At 40.8% G+C, this 16,874-nt stretch overlaps 1 protein-coding gene across 2 annotated transcripts in view; it reads right to left on the bottom strand.

Moving 5' to 3' along the window:
- Window positions 1-13,704, bottom strand: part of PRMT8 (protein arginine methyltransferase 8) — a 148,198-nt gene extending 134,494 nt beyond the window's left edge. Inside the window, exons 1-2 of one of the 2 annotated variants that reach the window (XM_075210195.1) lie at window positions 12,890-12,971; window positions 12,241-12,423 (exon numbers count right to left, since the gene is read on the bottom strand). Coding sequence is in view for 1 of the 2 variants with exons in the window: in XM_075210194.1 (XP_075066295.1) it covers window positions 12,890-12,958 (69 nt within the window). In the remaining variant the exon portion in view is untranslated. Of the gene's footprint in view, window positions 1-12,240; window positions 12,424-12,889 lie in introns of both variants that reach the window. The other variant, XM_075210194.1, reaches the window with a different exon arrangement.
- Between the last annotated feature and the right edge of the window lie 3,170 nt (window positions 13,705-16,874).

Genomic DNA, 16,874 nt, shown 5'->3' with positions numbered 1-16,874 from the left:
AAATTGCCCCTAGTGTGTGTGTGTCTGTTTGTCTCTGTGTGTCTGTCTGTCTCTGTATGTGTGTGTTTGTGTGTGTGTGTGGGTGTGTGTATGTTAGGGAATTTAGACTGTAAGCCACAATGGGGCAGGGACTGATGTGAGTGGGTTCTCTGTACAGCGCTGCGGAATTAGTGGCGCTATATAAATAAATGATAATGATGGTGATGATATAATGTGGGGACATATATGAAAGATATCCCATGGGTCTCTATAGAGAAAATGTAGTTGCTTGCTTTCATTTTCTAAACCCTAGTGGAAAAATGACAGATAGAATCTAATTGGTTGCTATGGAAAACACCACACAATTAATTGAAGATCAATTTTCCTAAATGTCCCCAAGTTTGTCATTCCACTTTAATAATTGAAAAGAACTGTACCCGTACTATACTTTTCTGTAGAATAGAGTATATATATCTTACCACATTCCTTGAATGCCTCCTGACCACCAAGCCACGCCCATAATGGCTCATCCATGCCCTCAGTTTAGTCACTCCCCATTTTACCCCATTAAACCTGGACTATCCCATAAAAAACATGATAATGGGCATTTGCAGAGGGATAGCTGTTCCCTATGCAGTGGTCTGTCACTGGTGCACGTGGCACTGAAGGGCTGCTTTTAGGGGAAAGGAAGATGGCTGGGAAGTTCCAATGCATCAGAAGTGATGGATAGTCCCCCGTGACGCAAACCACGACCCTTTCTCGTGCCTGTGCTGCTGTGCATGTGTGTCCAAATTCCCCACCTTAAAAAGTTGTGAGGTACGCCTTAAAATGTAATCATCCAACAAACTGTAATGAAGCACGTTCTCTCGCAAGCTAGACTAATGAAAGCACACGTCTGTTCTTTCCTTCATTTTATGAAACAAGCATCCCGGAGTGTAATGATCCAAGGATATAAAGATATAAAGCATAATATAACCACACAACCTTAATATTCTATAGAAAAGTCATCATACAATAAAATTTTGAAAAAAGAAAAAAAACCATATTGATGGCGCATACTTCTGATATAGACTCTTCTATTCCAGTTTTACTGCGTTCTTATATTCTTGTGTCCATGGGGGATAGTAAGAAAGTGCCAGACATTTTTTCCCTATACTTCTATAATATGCAGATGGTGCAGGAGATAAAATGATATGTCCATAGAGTGTTGCAATACACTTAAATATCAGTACGTCCCATAAAAAAGCAGAATCATAGCAGCATTTACTGAATAAAGGACATTTGTAGCACTAAGGAACTCCATAGATTGCATTTATGTTTATATCAAGATTCTGAAGGAAACCGCAAAAAAAGATGTTTAACAAGAGTGCATGTAGCATATATAAACCAATTTACACCGATTTCTAAAGGTTACAGGAGGTAATTTATGAAGCACCGCGAATAGTCTTGGTGTTGCGTTGGTCCACCCAGCGCACTTCAAAGTTCAACCTACCCCCCCAGGGGCAAACGCAGGAATTGTAGAGGGGGGTTTCCACACCACGCCGCCAGTGGGCGTGCCCAGCATGCATGGGGGTGTGGCTATAATTTTAGACAGTGCTTGGCTGCTCTCCAACTCTTCCTATCCCCATAATATACATGGGCAATGCTACTGTTAGGTGCACGCAGCTCTCCCTTTTCAGGCAGAGCTGTGTAAAGTGGAAGCAGGATCCAGCCACCTCATTTATACAGTGCCCCAGGCTTGGAGGGGGGTTTCCAGGCACTAGGAAACCCCCCTCGGTTTGCCTATGCCTCCCCCTGCTGTCTGGAGACGACTCAACCTAGGACTCCACCCAGGTGTGCTGAGAGATGGAACATTCCGAGAGGTGTACTCAGCAAAACTGTGCACAGCCAACTTCCTACCGCTTTAGTACCACTACTTTCAATTAAATAAACTTTTCCGACTTTCACCTAAGCTAATGCTTGTTTTAGCCTTATTTATGTCTTATATTAATCATGAGAGGAAGGGAACATTGAAACTGTATTTATGCTGAGACCTAAAGACAATAATAATTTGTGAATAGGGCAGCACTTGTTTCATCTACCCCTTATTTAAAAATGTATGGGCTAAAGAAAAAAAAACTAGAAATACTGCAAATGCCTTAAAATAAACACGTTTAATAAAAAAAAAAAAATTACAAAATAATCATAAGATAACATTTGAGTAATCACTTATCATCTAAAAGCAAAACTGGACATTTAATGGCACTGTGTATAAATTATACTCAGCAGTCAAACATGTTAAACCCCATGTAGGAAACACGGAGATCTGTGGAGCTTCTTTGCAGGTATGATGGAAACCCAAATCGGAACTTGAGCCAGCCCCTCCGGCCAGGGCAGCCATCAGGGGGGTACGGGGGGTACTGTTGTACCGGTCCCGGGCTCACCAGAGGGCCCGGTACAACAGCGCAACACATACTTACCTGGGGGCCCGCTGTCTTGCAGTCCGCTGGTCTCTGCTACTCTGTCTGGGGGAATGATTCCTCAACCCCTGCGATCGCATCCTGGTGCCTGGCTGTCACGGTGACAGCCAGGCTGAAGACAGAGTAGCGGAGACCAACGGACTGCGGGCCCCCAGGTAAGTATGTGTTGCTGTTGCTCATGGGGGTGGCGCTCATCAGGGGGGGGGGGGGGCCGGGGGACACAGGGGGGGGGGGGGGCCTGTACTGGGCATGATGATTTCTGAAGGCGGCCCTGCCTCCGGCTATGATCAGTAACGGCTGCTAGCTGCCAAAATGGTAATCAGAGCCAGCAGAATATTACATTTGTATTTGCGTCGATTACAAATCCTGCTTTAGAATACTGTAGTTCTACGTAAATCCAGAGGTGAAGGATAAAACATTCCTTTAATCACAGGGCGTCGCCTACGAATGTACTGCTGCAATTATTCATCCAAATTCATCTCCACCAGTGCACAACCGGTATTATGTCTTAACGCGTTTCAGTGCTATCCATAACACTTTCATCAGAAGGATAAGGTACCTAGAGGCCAGTCCTCTATTTAAACACCAATTGACCAATGATGATAAGGAGTTCCTTGTTTCGGTGACTACTTTGAGTGGTTTCAGCACCTTGAAAAACATGGAAAGTATTCTCCACTGCGCTGGACTAAAGTACATTCCCCCTAAATTCTATTCTTCTTGCAGCCGCTGCATTCTCCTACAGCATGTTGCAGAATCCCAAAAATGACCCTAAATATTTTGGGACACAGACAGCATCTCCTGCATGACATTGTCATTTTTATAAAAGTTCTGTACCACCAAGTTGATTGTGTGAGCAAAACAGGGAAGGTGATGGAATTCCCCCCACTGTAATGTTCTAACAATATTGGTGGCGTTATCAGAAATGACATATCCTCAGGAGAGTCCAAGCAGGATAAGCCAAGTTGCAATGACATCCCTTAGTTTTTCAAACTCCCGCCTACAAGACTTCTCCTGTGCTGCTCCCCACTTATGGAATTCCCTACCACACTCAATCAGACTTTCCCACAGCTTTCAAATCTTTAGATGCTCTTTGAAAACCCATCTCTTATTTAGAGGTGACCTTATCCCTGATAACACTAGTCACACAAATGCACCCTCAGAACTATCCCAATCTCCACTATGAGCCACACTCGCTCCTCTTGTTTCAGCTGTGCCCTCTTCCCTTTAGAATGTAAGCTCTCTAATGAGCAGGGTGATCCATACCGTTTTCATGTCTCCATTCATTTTGTCTGCCTCTGCCTGTGTAAAGCGCTGCTCCTCCCAGGGGCGCTACCAATAGGTGAATCGGTAAATCTAGACATTTGCCTAGGGAGTCAGGGTTTAGGGCTTTTGCACAGAGGAGCAGCTGTTTAGTGCTTCATAAATTACCTCCCTTTTGTTTTCTATCACCTTTTTTGAAAAATTTAAAATATATTTGTATGATACTCCTTACTTTCTAAATACTGGTAGCAACATTGTTATGATCTCTCTTACCCTAGTGATCAGTGATCAGTGGATGCATGTTATGTATGATAGCCAGTGTGATTGTTTTGCAACAAAAGCACACAGAGGTGAGTATCTATTGATCAGTTGGAGAAACTTTTGTGCTCTTCTGTGAACTTAGAGTTGTACCATTCTAAGCAGCCAGTTGCTATAGTCATTGTCTGTGACACACTGCGAAGACTGAAACCATCATTATCATCATCTATTTATTTATATAGCGCCACTAATTCCTCAGCGCTGTACAGAGCACTCACTCACATCAGTCCCTGCCGCATTGGAGCTTACAGTCTAAATTCCTTAACTAACATACACACCTAGAGCGAGACGAAGGGCAATTTAATAGCAGCCAATTAACCTATCAGTATGTTTTTGGTGTGTGGGAGGAAACCCACACAAACACGGGGAGAGCATACAAACTCCACACAGATAAGGCCATGGTCGGGAATAGAACTCATGACCCCAGTGCTGTGAGGCAGAAGTGCTAACCACTGAGCCACCATCAGGGCATACCAAGGCGTATAGTGCGGCAAGGTGTTGTATGAGCAGGAACCAGAGAATGTGTCATAAGATTATCTCACATTAGCTTCTTTTTAGCCCAGAGCACTGGGCTGTTTTCAGTGTTTCCAGTGTGTCACAGCAGATCATATTACATGCAGCAATCAGCTGTTAAGTGCATGGAGGGGCAACCACTTTAATACACACAGGAGGGACACACACTATATCATTACAGAGTTCTTAAAAGTCATTTATGAAATTAGGAAAATGCAGAAGCACATAGCTTTCCATCAGAGGTGCTCAAACCCAGTCCTCAAGGGCTACCAGCAGTTCATGTTTTCAGGATTTCTTTAATCATGCACGGGTGAGTTAATCTATTTTTCAGGGTTAATAATAATCCCATCTGTTTCTATAGACAGAGATCCTGAAAACATCACCTGTTGAAAGCTCATAAAATCTGGATTTGAGCGCGCATAGGTTATTTAATAGTAACATTGTTCAAAGGTGCAAAACTGTACTCAAACAATATGGCTGCCATCTAGGAATATAAAACAGCATATATTAGGTGAAGTTAATAAATACATAAGGTTTGCCACAGATGGTACGATCTTGGCTATCCACTGGAATGTGAACCAGAGGATACAGTTCCTACATGGCCCCACACATTGGACATATATGACCATTCAGCATGCAGCCTGAGGGACTAGATTACTCAGTGGTCTGTTGGTGCAAAAAAAGTGGGGATGTTGCCTATAGCAACCAATCAGATTCTAGTTATCATGTATTTAGTACATTCTACAAAATGAGAGCTAGAATCTGATTGGTTGCTATAGGCAACATCTCCACTTTTTCACACTCGCAGTTTAGTAAATATACCCCCTAGTGTTTTTGCTTATACCATTTTAATTGTACCTATAGTAGTGTTGTGAACTCTATTTTTGTTGTAATATTTAACAATTAAAACCAGTAACCCTGGTAGTCTCAGTGCATCGAGGCTACAGCATAAATGTACTTTGCAGTGGACATTTTTTTATGATACAATTCACTCTTGATAGATATCATATCTTCCGATGACTGGCATCTCACAGCCTGGGGAGTAAATTTAATTTAACTGGTCTGTGAATCAAGGCGCCCTAGCTGAATCAGGAGGCCCTTTCTATAATAGTCAGACCCAGAAGGAAAGTGCCCTGTCACCTAAAACAGACTGGTCCTACCTATAGTAAGAATACTTTATTATTGCTGCTGAGTTGTCTTCGTCAAACTATCCAGACTTGAGTTTATCTTCAGTCTTCAGATGCATCCATAAAACTACAAAATAAAAATTTGGAAAGTGATGGACATGTTGGGCCTGATTCATTTTCGGATGTTAGCTGCACACAACTTGTGTTTCAAAAAAGCAACACGAATTGCGTTCTTGTAGCATAATATGTTTTATTACTTCTGCGCAAGTGCAGAAATCACTAGCTCTGAAATTATTGTTTTATGTGCATGCTCAAATGCAAAAGAGCATGTTGTACACCATGAACGCAGTTTGCGTTCAATTTTAAACTAACCCCTAAGGACCTCATTTAGAGTCGGACCCAATGTACGTCTAAGACATACATGCAAGAGCAGGAGTGGGAGAGTGCCGCAGCTTGGTAGGGTATTACGGGCGGCATGCAACCCCAGTTGCGTCCCACTTATAATACCTTACCAAGCTGCGACCAGTTCCTGCAACTAGCTATTTGCGCCACCTAATTCCTGACACACTTTTTCAGTCTTGTTTGACGTGTGTTCCGCCTGTGTCTTGGATAGTTTTTGCGGGTAGACGCCCATAGTATCTGAATTATTCACGGTCACGCCTACCTAACTCCGTGTTCCACCCTTTCCCTCGTACTGAGACGTAAGCTGTCACAGTGTACACTGCGCCTGAAAAGCAGACAGAGCTGCAGGGAACTGTTGCTTACTGCGCATGCCCCATCAGTGGAAATGTGCAGGATGCGCCTGCAACGGACTTTGCGTCCGACTCTAAATAAGGCCCTAAGTGTGCAGGGGAGTGATGATGGCAGGGGATCACTAGATCATCCAAATGGCGTCAGCAATTTACAATTTACACCCACCTCCTCTTTTCGTACCTCCCTCTGCATCTCCCAGAAGGGAGATATGAAGAGAAGTCGAGTATGATCTGTTATATCTTGTTGACATAATGTGACAGATTTTTGAGCATAATTTACTACAAGACACTACAAGCTGCTTGACGTAATCTTTGCGATGTCCTTAAATTTCACCAACTGATAAAACAGACAATGCTGGACCGTGTTCAGGAATGAATTAAAGGAAACATAATTTATAGAAATGCAGTTTAAAGACAGTGAAACATGATCTGCAACGTCCAAGATTAAATCTAAGATATTGTGAATTGGAAAGTTTGCCGTGTCTTTACAATTTATTACAAATGTTTTAAAACATACTGAGGTTTAAAGTTTAATAATACCTAAATAAACAACAGTATTTATAATGTAAAGTCGGGCTATCTGTCTGGATGGTAATCCCACACTCTGAATCAATCTCTATACTCTTTTCTATTAGATATTTTTTTTCACAAGCATTTCAACCAGCTCTATGTAGTAATGATTATATACCTGGCCCTCTTAATTCTTAGAAACCACTGATTTAAAGCATTTTTCAAACAAGTTTCCTTATCATTTACAAATTATCTCTTCCAAGAATGTGTATAAATGAAAAAGTTATTTTATAATGGTGCAAAAGAATCACCCTCTTCATTCTATCCTATCGATCTCCTCCCTTTCAGTCCCTCTTTTCATACATTCCTCCAAGATTGCTGGAGTTGCAGTTCACCTCTGGTACTTACTGTCATTCTCTATTAGACTCTATCCCAGTATCTCATCCTTCCAGTGATCCATCAAACCCAATCTTTTCACCATTTTATTGCGTTATGATATCATCAACCTATACTCTCCATTGCTCCTGTTTTAAAGGGCATGCATGAAAATATGGGGGTATATTTACTAAACTGCAGGTTTGTAAAAGTGGAGATGTTGCCTATAGCAACCAATCAGATTCTAGTTATCATTTATTTAGTACATTCTACAAAATGACAGCTAGAATCTGATTGGCTGCTTTAGGCAACATCTCTACTTTTTGAAAGTAGCAGTTTAGTAAATATACCCCATGGTGTTGACTGCTTGAGAAGCAGACTTTTTGCCTTCTGATGGGAGAAACTGGCCAGGCATGGGGAGATTGTGATGTAGCACTTAAAATGCGGTATAATAATTCTGCATATGACTGTGAAAAATAAATTTAGTTTTGCAGGACAAGATGCGTTAATGAACGTTTCAATGTACTGGGAGAATACAGAGCGTTTGAGTCAAATAAAATGGCCACATTTTTTTATATTAACTACAGACTTAGTGGCAATCGGCACTCAAGGGTGACTTTCAACAGGATGCCCTTTGCTTTTTCGCTGTGCATTTCTTAAACTGGGTACACACTACACAGTTTTCATCCAATAATCGGCTAAATCAGCCGACATACGACCGCTCGTTCAAAAGTCAGGTCAGTGTGTGCAGTGACACAATGGTCGAAAGTCTGTCCAAATGGACGATTGTCGCCTCATTTGGTTGGTCGTACCGTTTAATATTTTCGTATTAATCTCGTTTCCGCTGTGTAGTCTGTATAAACTTGCGACCCATCCACAACAGTGAGTACGAAATTACAGTCATTGCTCACGACAACATGGCTGTAAAAAGTCGCTAAAGGGACGTCCGCTCTTCCCTTTATCGTCCTAAACAAGGCTAGTGTGTATGCAGTCCATGGACCGAGCGATCGGACCATCGATCGCATGTAAAATCGCTTGGCATAAAAAGTTGGTTGAAATTTCTGTAGTGTGTACCCAGCTTAAGAGTAAAAATTTCATTACAAACCTTATCTGCACTTTAAATAAAGGCAGCTTCATTTAGCAGAAGTGTAAAAAAAATAAAAAAAATAGTAAATGTTCTAACTAACTAGAGGCAGGTCAAATGTGCTAGTAGATAGCCGTAGCAGATGTCTTGAATTTTGCACATTTTGCATTTCACTTTCAGTCCAAACATTTGCAAAATTTTGGACAAAGTGTCTGTGCAGATGAGCGTCACAAATTGGAATGGGGGCTTTCTGCAATATATGCGTATAGTGGAAATATAAGCATGACTCATGGTGGGGTATTGGATCCAGCCCCCCATGTGTCATGTCATGTAATCCATTGAGAACAGCGCTAAGAAAAATGCTGGCAAATTAATAAATAACAGAATAGTAGCACATATGGGCTGTGTATTAAGGCAACCAATGAAATTAAGGCTGTGATCGGTATTGTGCAGGCCAAAATAATGAAAGCAAATACCAGCTGGGTGCTTAAAACACGTGTTTTATAAATACTATAATATTAGAAAAGGGAATACTCACAATGTTGTGTTACCTTTCTTTCATTTAGAAACTGGATTTGTGCACAAAAGAATTTTTTTAAAGCAATGTAGCAATCCATTATCTTTAAATGTATATAAATCAGTGCATGATATTTAAATGTTTATAAACCTTATGCATGATGACTTTGGTTATGGCAATGAAGAATGTAATTCTTTACACTAATTGAAACTACAGTTTTGGCGTAACCTCAAATAAGCTATTGCTACATAAATATATGATTGAAACAAAATTGTAGTTCACACAATTTATCTGTCTGGTATATAATGGTTAAACAATAAGATGCTTTCTGCACAAATATTTATGCCACATAAATATATATATATATATAGTTTAAGTTTTACCTTTCAGTGCTTCTTATGTGTAAGACTGATGCACAGTGAATGACAAACAGTGATGCACAGCCACTTGTAAGCTTTACATTTAGTTTCACACACATCACGCATTAATACTGACTTTATTTAAAATGAAATGATGACTCAATAGAAGTTCCTGATAGATCTGCATTGGTCAGACATTAGTCACATTGATTATTTAACGAAAACTCCCATCAAGCCTATTGGAGCGATAAACAGATTGCGATCAATGGACATGTCATTCACCGTAGTCAATATCAAAGCCATGAATCTATATGACACAAGCCGCATTGTAGGAGTAGAGAGCCCAGCCTGGCTGTGACGCCCCCTCCTCTGTTCCTGCAGCGCTGTGCTCTCCATCCGTCTGCAGGACCTGGGACAGCTCCTGAGCAGACTCTGCGGCTGCACAATGCGGCTGGCGCTGGTAACGTGCGCTGCTCGTCTCCACTCATTTAAATGCACCACTCTGCTGCACCACTCTGCTTTACCACTCTGCTGTACCACGCCGCTCCATTAACAAGCTATCATCAGGCCAGGGTTCAGTGGATCTCCAATACACTACTATAGTGCTGCTTATCAGATGAACGCAGGCTTCTTTATGAACTGAGTGCACCACTTGCTGCATCGATCTCCTGCATTACCCGAGGCTCTCCCTATACCATTCACACCGAGTGAGAGCACACCTCCACACTACACCATAAACTGTTAACCCCTTGTGTACTGATTACATGGACTCACTCTGGACCCTGGCAACCGCGCCACTAACGGACTGTATTGTCCCTTAGTGAATGTATTGATCCTCACACATACAACTCAATACTCGTACTACTCTACGGGATTTACCCATTAGCTTCCATAGTAACTAAATGCATCGATTCACCTTACAACGCCGTACAGCTCATTCCATCTCACATTACAAAATGCACAACAGAGTGGCCCACTGGCTAAATGCAAAATACATGAATGTGCAATCCACATTGTTAGCATTTTTCACCTAAATGAAACAGCCCCCACTAATGGAATGCATAATACAGTCTCCCGCTAACTGAATGCATTCTACCTGAATGTACACCCCTCCAATAACTAATGCATGACACCTAAATGTATATCACCTGCTAACTGAATGTGTTATATTTAAATGTATAGACCCACTGACTGAGTGCATTACATGCAGGGGAGTACTGGCAATATTTATCCTGGGGGCAAGATTCGACTCAGGTGCCTAATAGGAACATTTTAAAGGGAAAAAAATGCAGCTGGCCCAGTGACCTATCCCAAGGTAGCCCACTATGGGACCGGCCCAGGGGAGCAGATGCCCCCCAGCCCACCAGGCCAGCCTGCCCCTGACAGACCCAACTGCATGCATTACACTTAAATATAAAAACTCCACTGACTGAATGCATTACTCCGAATGGACAGACCCCACTGACTGCTGTGCATTTGCATGTAGCGCCCTTTATTTAAATAAATTAAATCGCATTATACAACCCCTTACAAATGCATTACACCTGAATACACAGTCCCTAATAACTGAATACATTACACATTAATACACATCCACCATTGACTGAACTATTTAAACCTGAATGTGCATAAACCACTAACTGAATGCAATACACCTGGATGTGAACAGGCTCCCGCTAATATCAGTGTTTCTCAACTCCAGTCCTCAGGACCCACTCACAGTGCAGGATTGCCAGGTGACCAGTGAAATAATTATACCACCTGCTACACTGTGTCAGTCAGTAATGAATACACCTGTGCTCCAGCAAGGAGATATGGCAAACATGTACTGTTATGGGTCCTGTGGACTGGAGTTGAGAAACACTGCGCTAACTGAATATATTACATCTGATTGTACAGCTCCCACTAAATTGAATGGACCTCATTTAGAGTCGGACGCAAATTCCGTTTTAGGCGCATCCAACAAAAAAACACTACCACGCAGTCACTGAATGTATTACTCCTGAATGTACAGCCCCAGTCACTGAATGTATTACACCTGGATGTACAGCCCCAGTCACTGAATGTATTACACCTGGATGTACAGCCCCAGTCACTGAATGTATTACACCTGAGTGTACAGCCCCAGTCACTGAATGTATTACACCTGAGTGTACAGCCCCAGTCACTGAATGTATTACACCTGAGTGTACAGCCCCAGTCACTGAATGTATTACACCTGAATGTACAGCCCCAGTCACTGAATGTATTACACCTGAGTGTACAGCCCCAGTCACTGAATGTATTACACCTGAGTGTACAGCCCCAGTCACTGAATGTATTACACCTGAATGTACAGCCCCAGTCACTGAATGTATTACACCTGGATGTACAGCCCCAGTCACTGAATGTATTACACCTGGATGTACAGCCCCAGTCACTGAATGTATTACACCTGAGTGTACAGCCCCAGTCACTGAATGTATTACACCTGAGTGTACAGCCCCAGTCACTGAATGTATTACACCTGAGTGTACAGCCCCAGTCACTGAATGTATTACACCTGAGTGTACAGCCCCAGTCACTGAATGTATTACACCTGAGTGTACAGCCCCAGTCACTGAATGTATTACACCTGGATGTACAGCCCCAGTCACTGAATGTATTACACCTGGATGTACAGCCCCAGTCACTGAATGTATTACACCTGAGTGTACAGCCCCAGTCACTGAATGTATTACACCTGAGTGTACAGCCCCAGTCACTGAATGTATTACACCTGAGTGTACAGCCCCAGTCACTGAATGTATTACACCTGAGTGTACAGCCCCAGTCACTGAATGTATTACACCTGAATGTACAGCCCCAGTCACTGAATGTATTACACCTGAGTGTACAGCCCCAGTCACTGAATGTATTACACCTGAATGTACAGCCCCAGTCACTGGGCTATTTCAGAAAAGAGCATATAGGGGAACATAAAACCTTATTTACAGCCTCCCACTTACACTTCAGCTCAGCTCCACTCTTATCTGAACACATCAATCTCCCATTCACGAAGTCCTGCATGATCCTCTCTTTCAAGGGCACAGTGTACCGGTATCTCTATAGCTGCCTAACAAATGGCAAGTTTACATCCTCCTCCATGCTGTGCCTTGCTGCTTGCAGATCAGACATTGCTCTGGACCACGCTGTGCATATGTAAAGAGAATTATTTTAAGCATATTGTGCTTTCTTCTGCTGTCGGTTCATACAGTATATTAGATAACGAATGCATCTTATTTTATAGCAAACCATATGTACATACAATGTAGGTCAGTCGGGTAGGAAACCACCATTACAGCCGTTCATGCAACATGACAATGTCCTTGCAAAAATACAAACACGATTCTTGTGTGATCCTGCGGCCAGATGCAGAATTGCTGGTAACACAACACACGGGGGTCAGCACTAGTTAATACCCCAATATTTCCCGGAGATGCACTGAACATGATGCAGTGACTCAGCCATTGACACTGGGGTCTGGCTCACCCATACTTGGAGCCCCTCATTGCACCACACGTTGCATTATCACACACACACACAAAGTTCACATCTCCAGGAATCCCACTGCTGTGTCTCACACATCACACCCCCCTCCCCAAATATATCTCATACCTCTACAGTCTCCGTTTCCGCCATCTTCCTCCTTAAGAGCAAGCAGCGGGAGGAGTGCTTAATTCCCATAAGAGCCAGTGAGTTTATTCCCCTTTACTATTAGTGTTATTTCCAAATTCACCAGGAACAGAGAAAAAAAAACTCAATGTATATCCTTATCTTCTCCAAATCTGTTCCTCTTTCCTTGAGAGACTACAGCAAGTTCAGCCACTTTAAAGTTCTTTTTTTTGCCTTTGAAGAGTCCACAGTGAAGACTTTTTAACTATTCAGAGAGCCAAGGGGTGAATAAAAGGAAAAAATAAATATTCCCAATTTCATGACCTGAGGTCATTGGATCTTACAGAACCTTCCCGGATCGTTGCATTGTACAAGTAAGTTGCCCACTTGTCAATGTGACTTGGAATGCGGTGCTTGTGAGCAATGAAGTCTTCTTGCAATGGAATCAACTCCTTTTATTTCTTCTGGGAATACTTGGTATGAGACCAAATACTGCTTATTATATCAAGCAGTATATTACCTCCATCGTCCTATGAGCAGAGCCTGGGAAATAAAATTAAATCCTCTTGCAGGCAGGTTTATTTTCCCTCTCTCAATCTCTCCTGTGCTCCTGTATATTTCTATTTTTTTGCCTGAAGAACTTTTATTAATAATCTCCCACTTTCATATCGTGATCAAGATGAAGCTTTGACGATAAGAAAGAGATTCTTTTTTTTTTCCTCTCTCCCCTCTCCTGGGTCAGCCCATTAACTCTTTCAGTTCGCCCTCTTTCTGATTGGAGAGAGGCTTTCTGTAGCCCTCAGTGCTAGCTGCTTGTGTGATTGTCTTATTTTAAATGAATATCTTAGCCACAAACGACAGGGTGGGCTTGCTTTATAAACTGGCATGAAGAAAAATTTGTAGCCACTACAAATAGAACAGGAAGATCCTTAAGGCTTCCGTGGATTTGAGCAAAATTAAAATGTTTCTGCACAACCTAGAAATCAATATTGTGCGGGTGGCTATAGGAACATGTTAGATTAGCTTATGTATTTAAGGTCAATGTGACTTAAGTATATTTTTTTAAATAATGTCCTTAGTGTAGTAACATTGTAATATGGCAATAAGAGATAAGCCCTGTTTAAAAATACTGCATTAGTTTTGTGAATAAATTTATGTCATACTGTTGTGTATTATTATTATTATTATTATTATTATTACTATTATTATTATTATTATTTATTATTACTATTATTATTTTATTATTATTATTTTATTATTATTATTTTATTATTATTATCTATTGACTAAACCAGGCTAGAACAATCTGTGGAACTACAATTCCCAGCATACTTGACAGTGGCTTGCTAGGGTTGGAGCACCTTAAGTTGGCTATCTCTTGACTAAATTAATCTGTTTATATTCCATCTAGACAAACACAATATTTATGCTACTGAAAAATGCTTTTATTTACCACTTTAGCATTATTATTTTTTTTTTGTTGCTATTTTATTATTTGTTTGTGTTTTATTAACTGTCAACTAACAAACAGTTCCTGTAATTTAGATACATTTAGGATAAGGGATTGCTGTCAGTTGATTAGAATGTGTTAATACAGTTCAGAATGAGCTACATTTTACAAGGTCACCATCATTGTATCCATGCCCCTTACTTACAAAGCTTATTTTCCCATCTGTGTCCTAGATTGCTTTGCTTTATGGACAAGTTGATTACATGTTGCTGCCACTCCTGAGCCCACTTTTATCGGAAGTTTATCCATGTTTATTGTGTTCGTTATCCAGAAAGATACTCTCTAACTCAGAGACAGCACTTTACATAATAAGAAATCACTTTGTATTTCTTAAATTGTTGTACAGGATCACTAATCCCATCCCCGCTCCGCAACAAAGAGCCGATGCTCAATCCACTTCTTCAGGCCTATTTGTGATCTAAAATACTAAATAAACCATCAGCAAAACAAAGTGCACTATGCTTACAATAAGTCTCTTTATGAATGCACAGCATGATTTATAAACTCTCTTGACACCTCTCAGCTAAAATCTGTTATAATAATATGATTTCAGTATACACAGCAGTCTTCATACTCCAAGTATTTTACAATAAAGAAGCAAAAATATCTAAACCAAGTTCTTTGGAATATATGGTTACCCCTCAACTCAAGGTCACTTTATCTCTTCTCAAGGTCACAGTTGCATCGCTGAGTTTTAATGGGAAAGATATATGCCCTTATCCTAAATGAGCCCAGGCTACTTCCCTAAATGCTGGTATTATATCTCGCCGCTGGTGTGATTCCCTTGTAACAATCCTTTTTTAAAGAACATATCTCTTATATCTAATAAAGATTGTACACTCCATATTCGAGAACAGATCTCCTAATGTAGGGAGATCTCCATATTTAAGGTCAGATCTCCTAACGTAGATTCAGCACGCTATATCTAAGGAAAGGTCTCTAAATGTAGATGCAAAACTCCATATTAGGGGACCAAACTCCTAATGTACATTCAACAATGTATATATATGTCTTGATAGATCTCCTGAGGATGTCTCTCCTAATGCCAACCACACATTAGTTTATACCGCTGCTCAGCTTTGGAATTCGGGTGACAGGATTAATGTCCAATTTGTCCAACAGGTAGGTTGCTAAATTAGACAAGATATGGCTGTTGAGTAGTTCGAGCCCAGCGACAATGTCATCTATCTATCTATCTATCTATCTATCTATCTATCTATCTATCTATCTATCTATCCATCATCTGTAGAATATAATGTTTTGAGTAGAAGGGGAGCATGGACATATAGGACCTGAGTCATAAAGGAGAGTAAAGCAAAATAGTAACTTTGCACCTGAGCAAAACCATGTTGCATTGGAGGGGGAGGTAAATTTACAATGTGGGGACAGATTTATAGTTGGGATAGGGCATGTCCTAGATCAACTTTAAATATCAACGTAAAAATAAAGCTATCAAATATCTGTGCTACATTAAAAAACAGCCAGTATTTTCCTTACATGCACCCCTTGGATTGTAACATGGTTTGTCCACGATCAAGGGTACTCCTTTTTTTGCCTTGCTCACCTTAATGACTCAGGCCCGTAATGCCTAGACTCAGCAATGTCCTTCAGTTCCATACCCCTTTTGGTCGATTAAATAGAAGATTTTCCCCCACACAATTTTAGTCTAAAATGAATTCCTCTTGTTTAACTACATGAATCATTTTTGGAAGCTGTTGGATAAGTGAAAAACAGATGATCACACAGCATTTGAAGAAGGAAATATGAAAATATATTTATATGAACAGAGATGTAAGCAATATGAGTAGAAAATAAACTCTGTTGATTCAGCTAATAATTTCATATTGCCCAATTGAAGCAAATTTCCTTTCATTTTGATGTTCTTGGTGGAGAGTCATACCCTGTATCCACATATTAATAGAGGTACTTTCCTATCATGTGTTTCAGCAGCCCTTATTTGGCAGAGAAAAGCTATGTAAATATCTGTCTGACCTTTGAATCACATAGTTTGGAGATGATTGATGGGAGAGTTTGCTGAGGGACCTCTAGATGTGGAGGAAAAATGGAGGACCAGGGAGTTTAGAATAAGTACCATGATCAATGAAGGAAGGAATGTTGTCAGTGGACTTATGAATGTGGAAGTGGTTGTTGTAAGAGAACTCTGAGGATATTAATCCACCGAATATCATTGTGATGAGCAGAGACCATTTTTTGGAATTGCTTCAGGATCTGATTGACCCTTTCAGTTTGTCCATTGGATTGTGAACGGTATGCTGAAGAAAATATTTATCTGACTTTCCAGCAGAAAGCTCTCCGAAATACAAATTATGCAATTTATAGGGTAAAGACAGGTACACTAAAAATAACTTTGATCAATATATCAATCAAGATGGAGGTAACAGGAGTCCTACAAGGAACAACTGTACATCCAGATCCCGTAAAACCTTTGGAAGAAGAGATTGGTAATATAATTTATTG

Source organism: Mixophyes fleayi, chromosome 4 (genome assembly GCF_038048845.1).
Source record: "Mixophyes fleayi isolate aMixFle1 chromosome 4, aMixFle1.hap1, whole genome shotgun sequence".
Lineage (NCBI taxonomy): Eukaryota > Metazoa > Chordata > Amphibia > Anura > Limnodynastidae > Mixophyes > Mixophyes fleayi.
The sequence above is the reverse complement of the archived record's forward strand: the minus strand, read 5'-3'. Positions and strand labels throughout refer to the sequence as shown.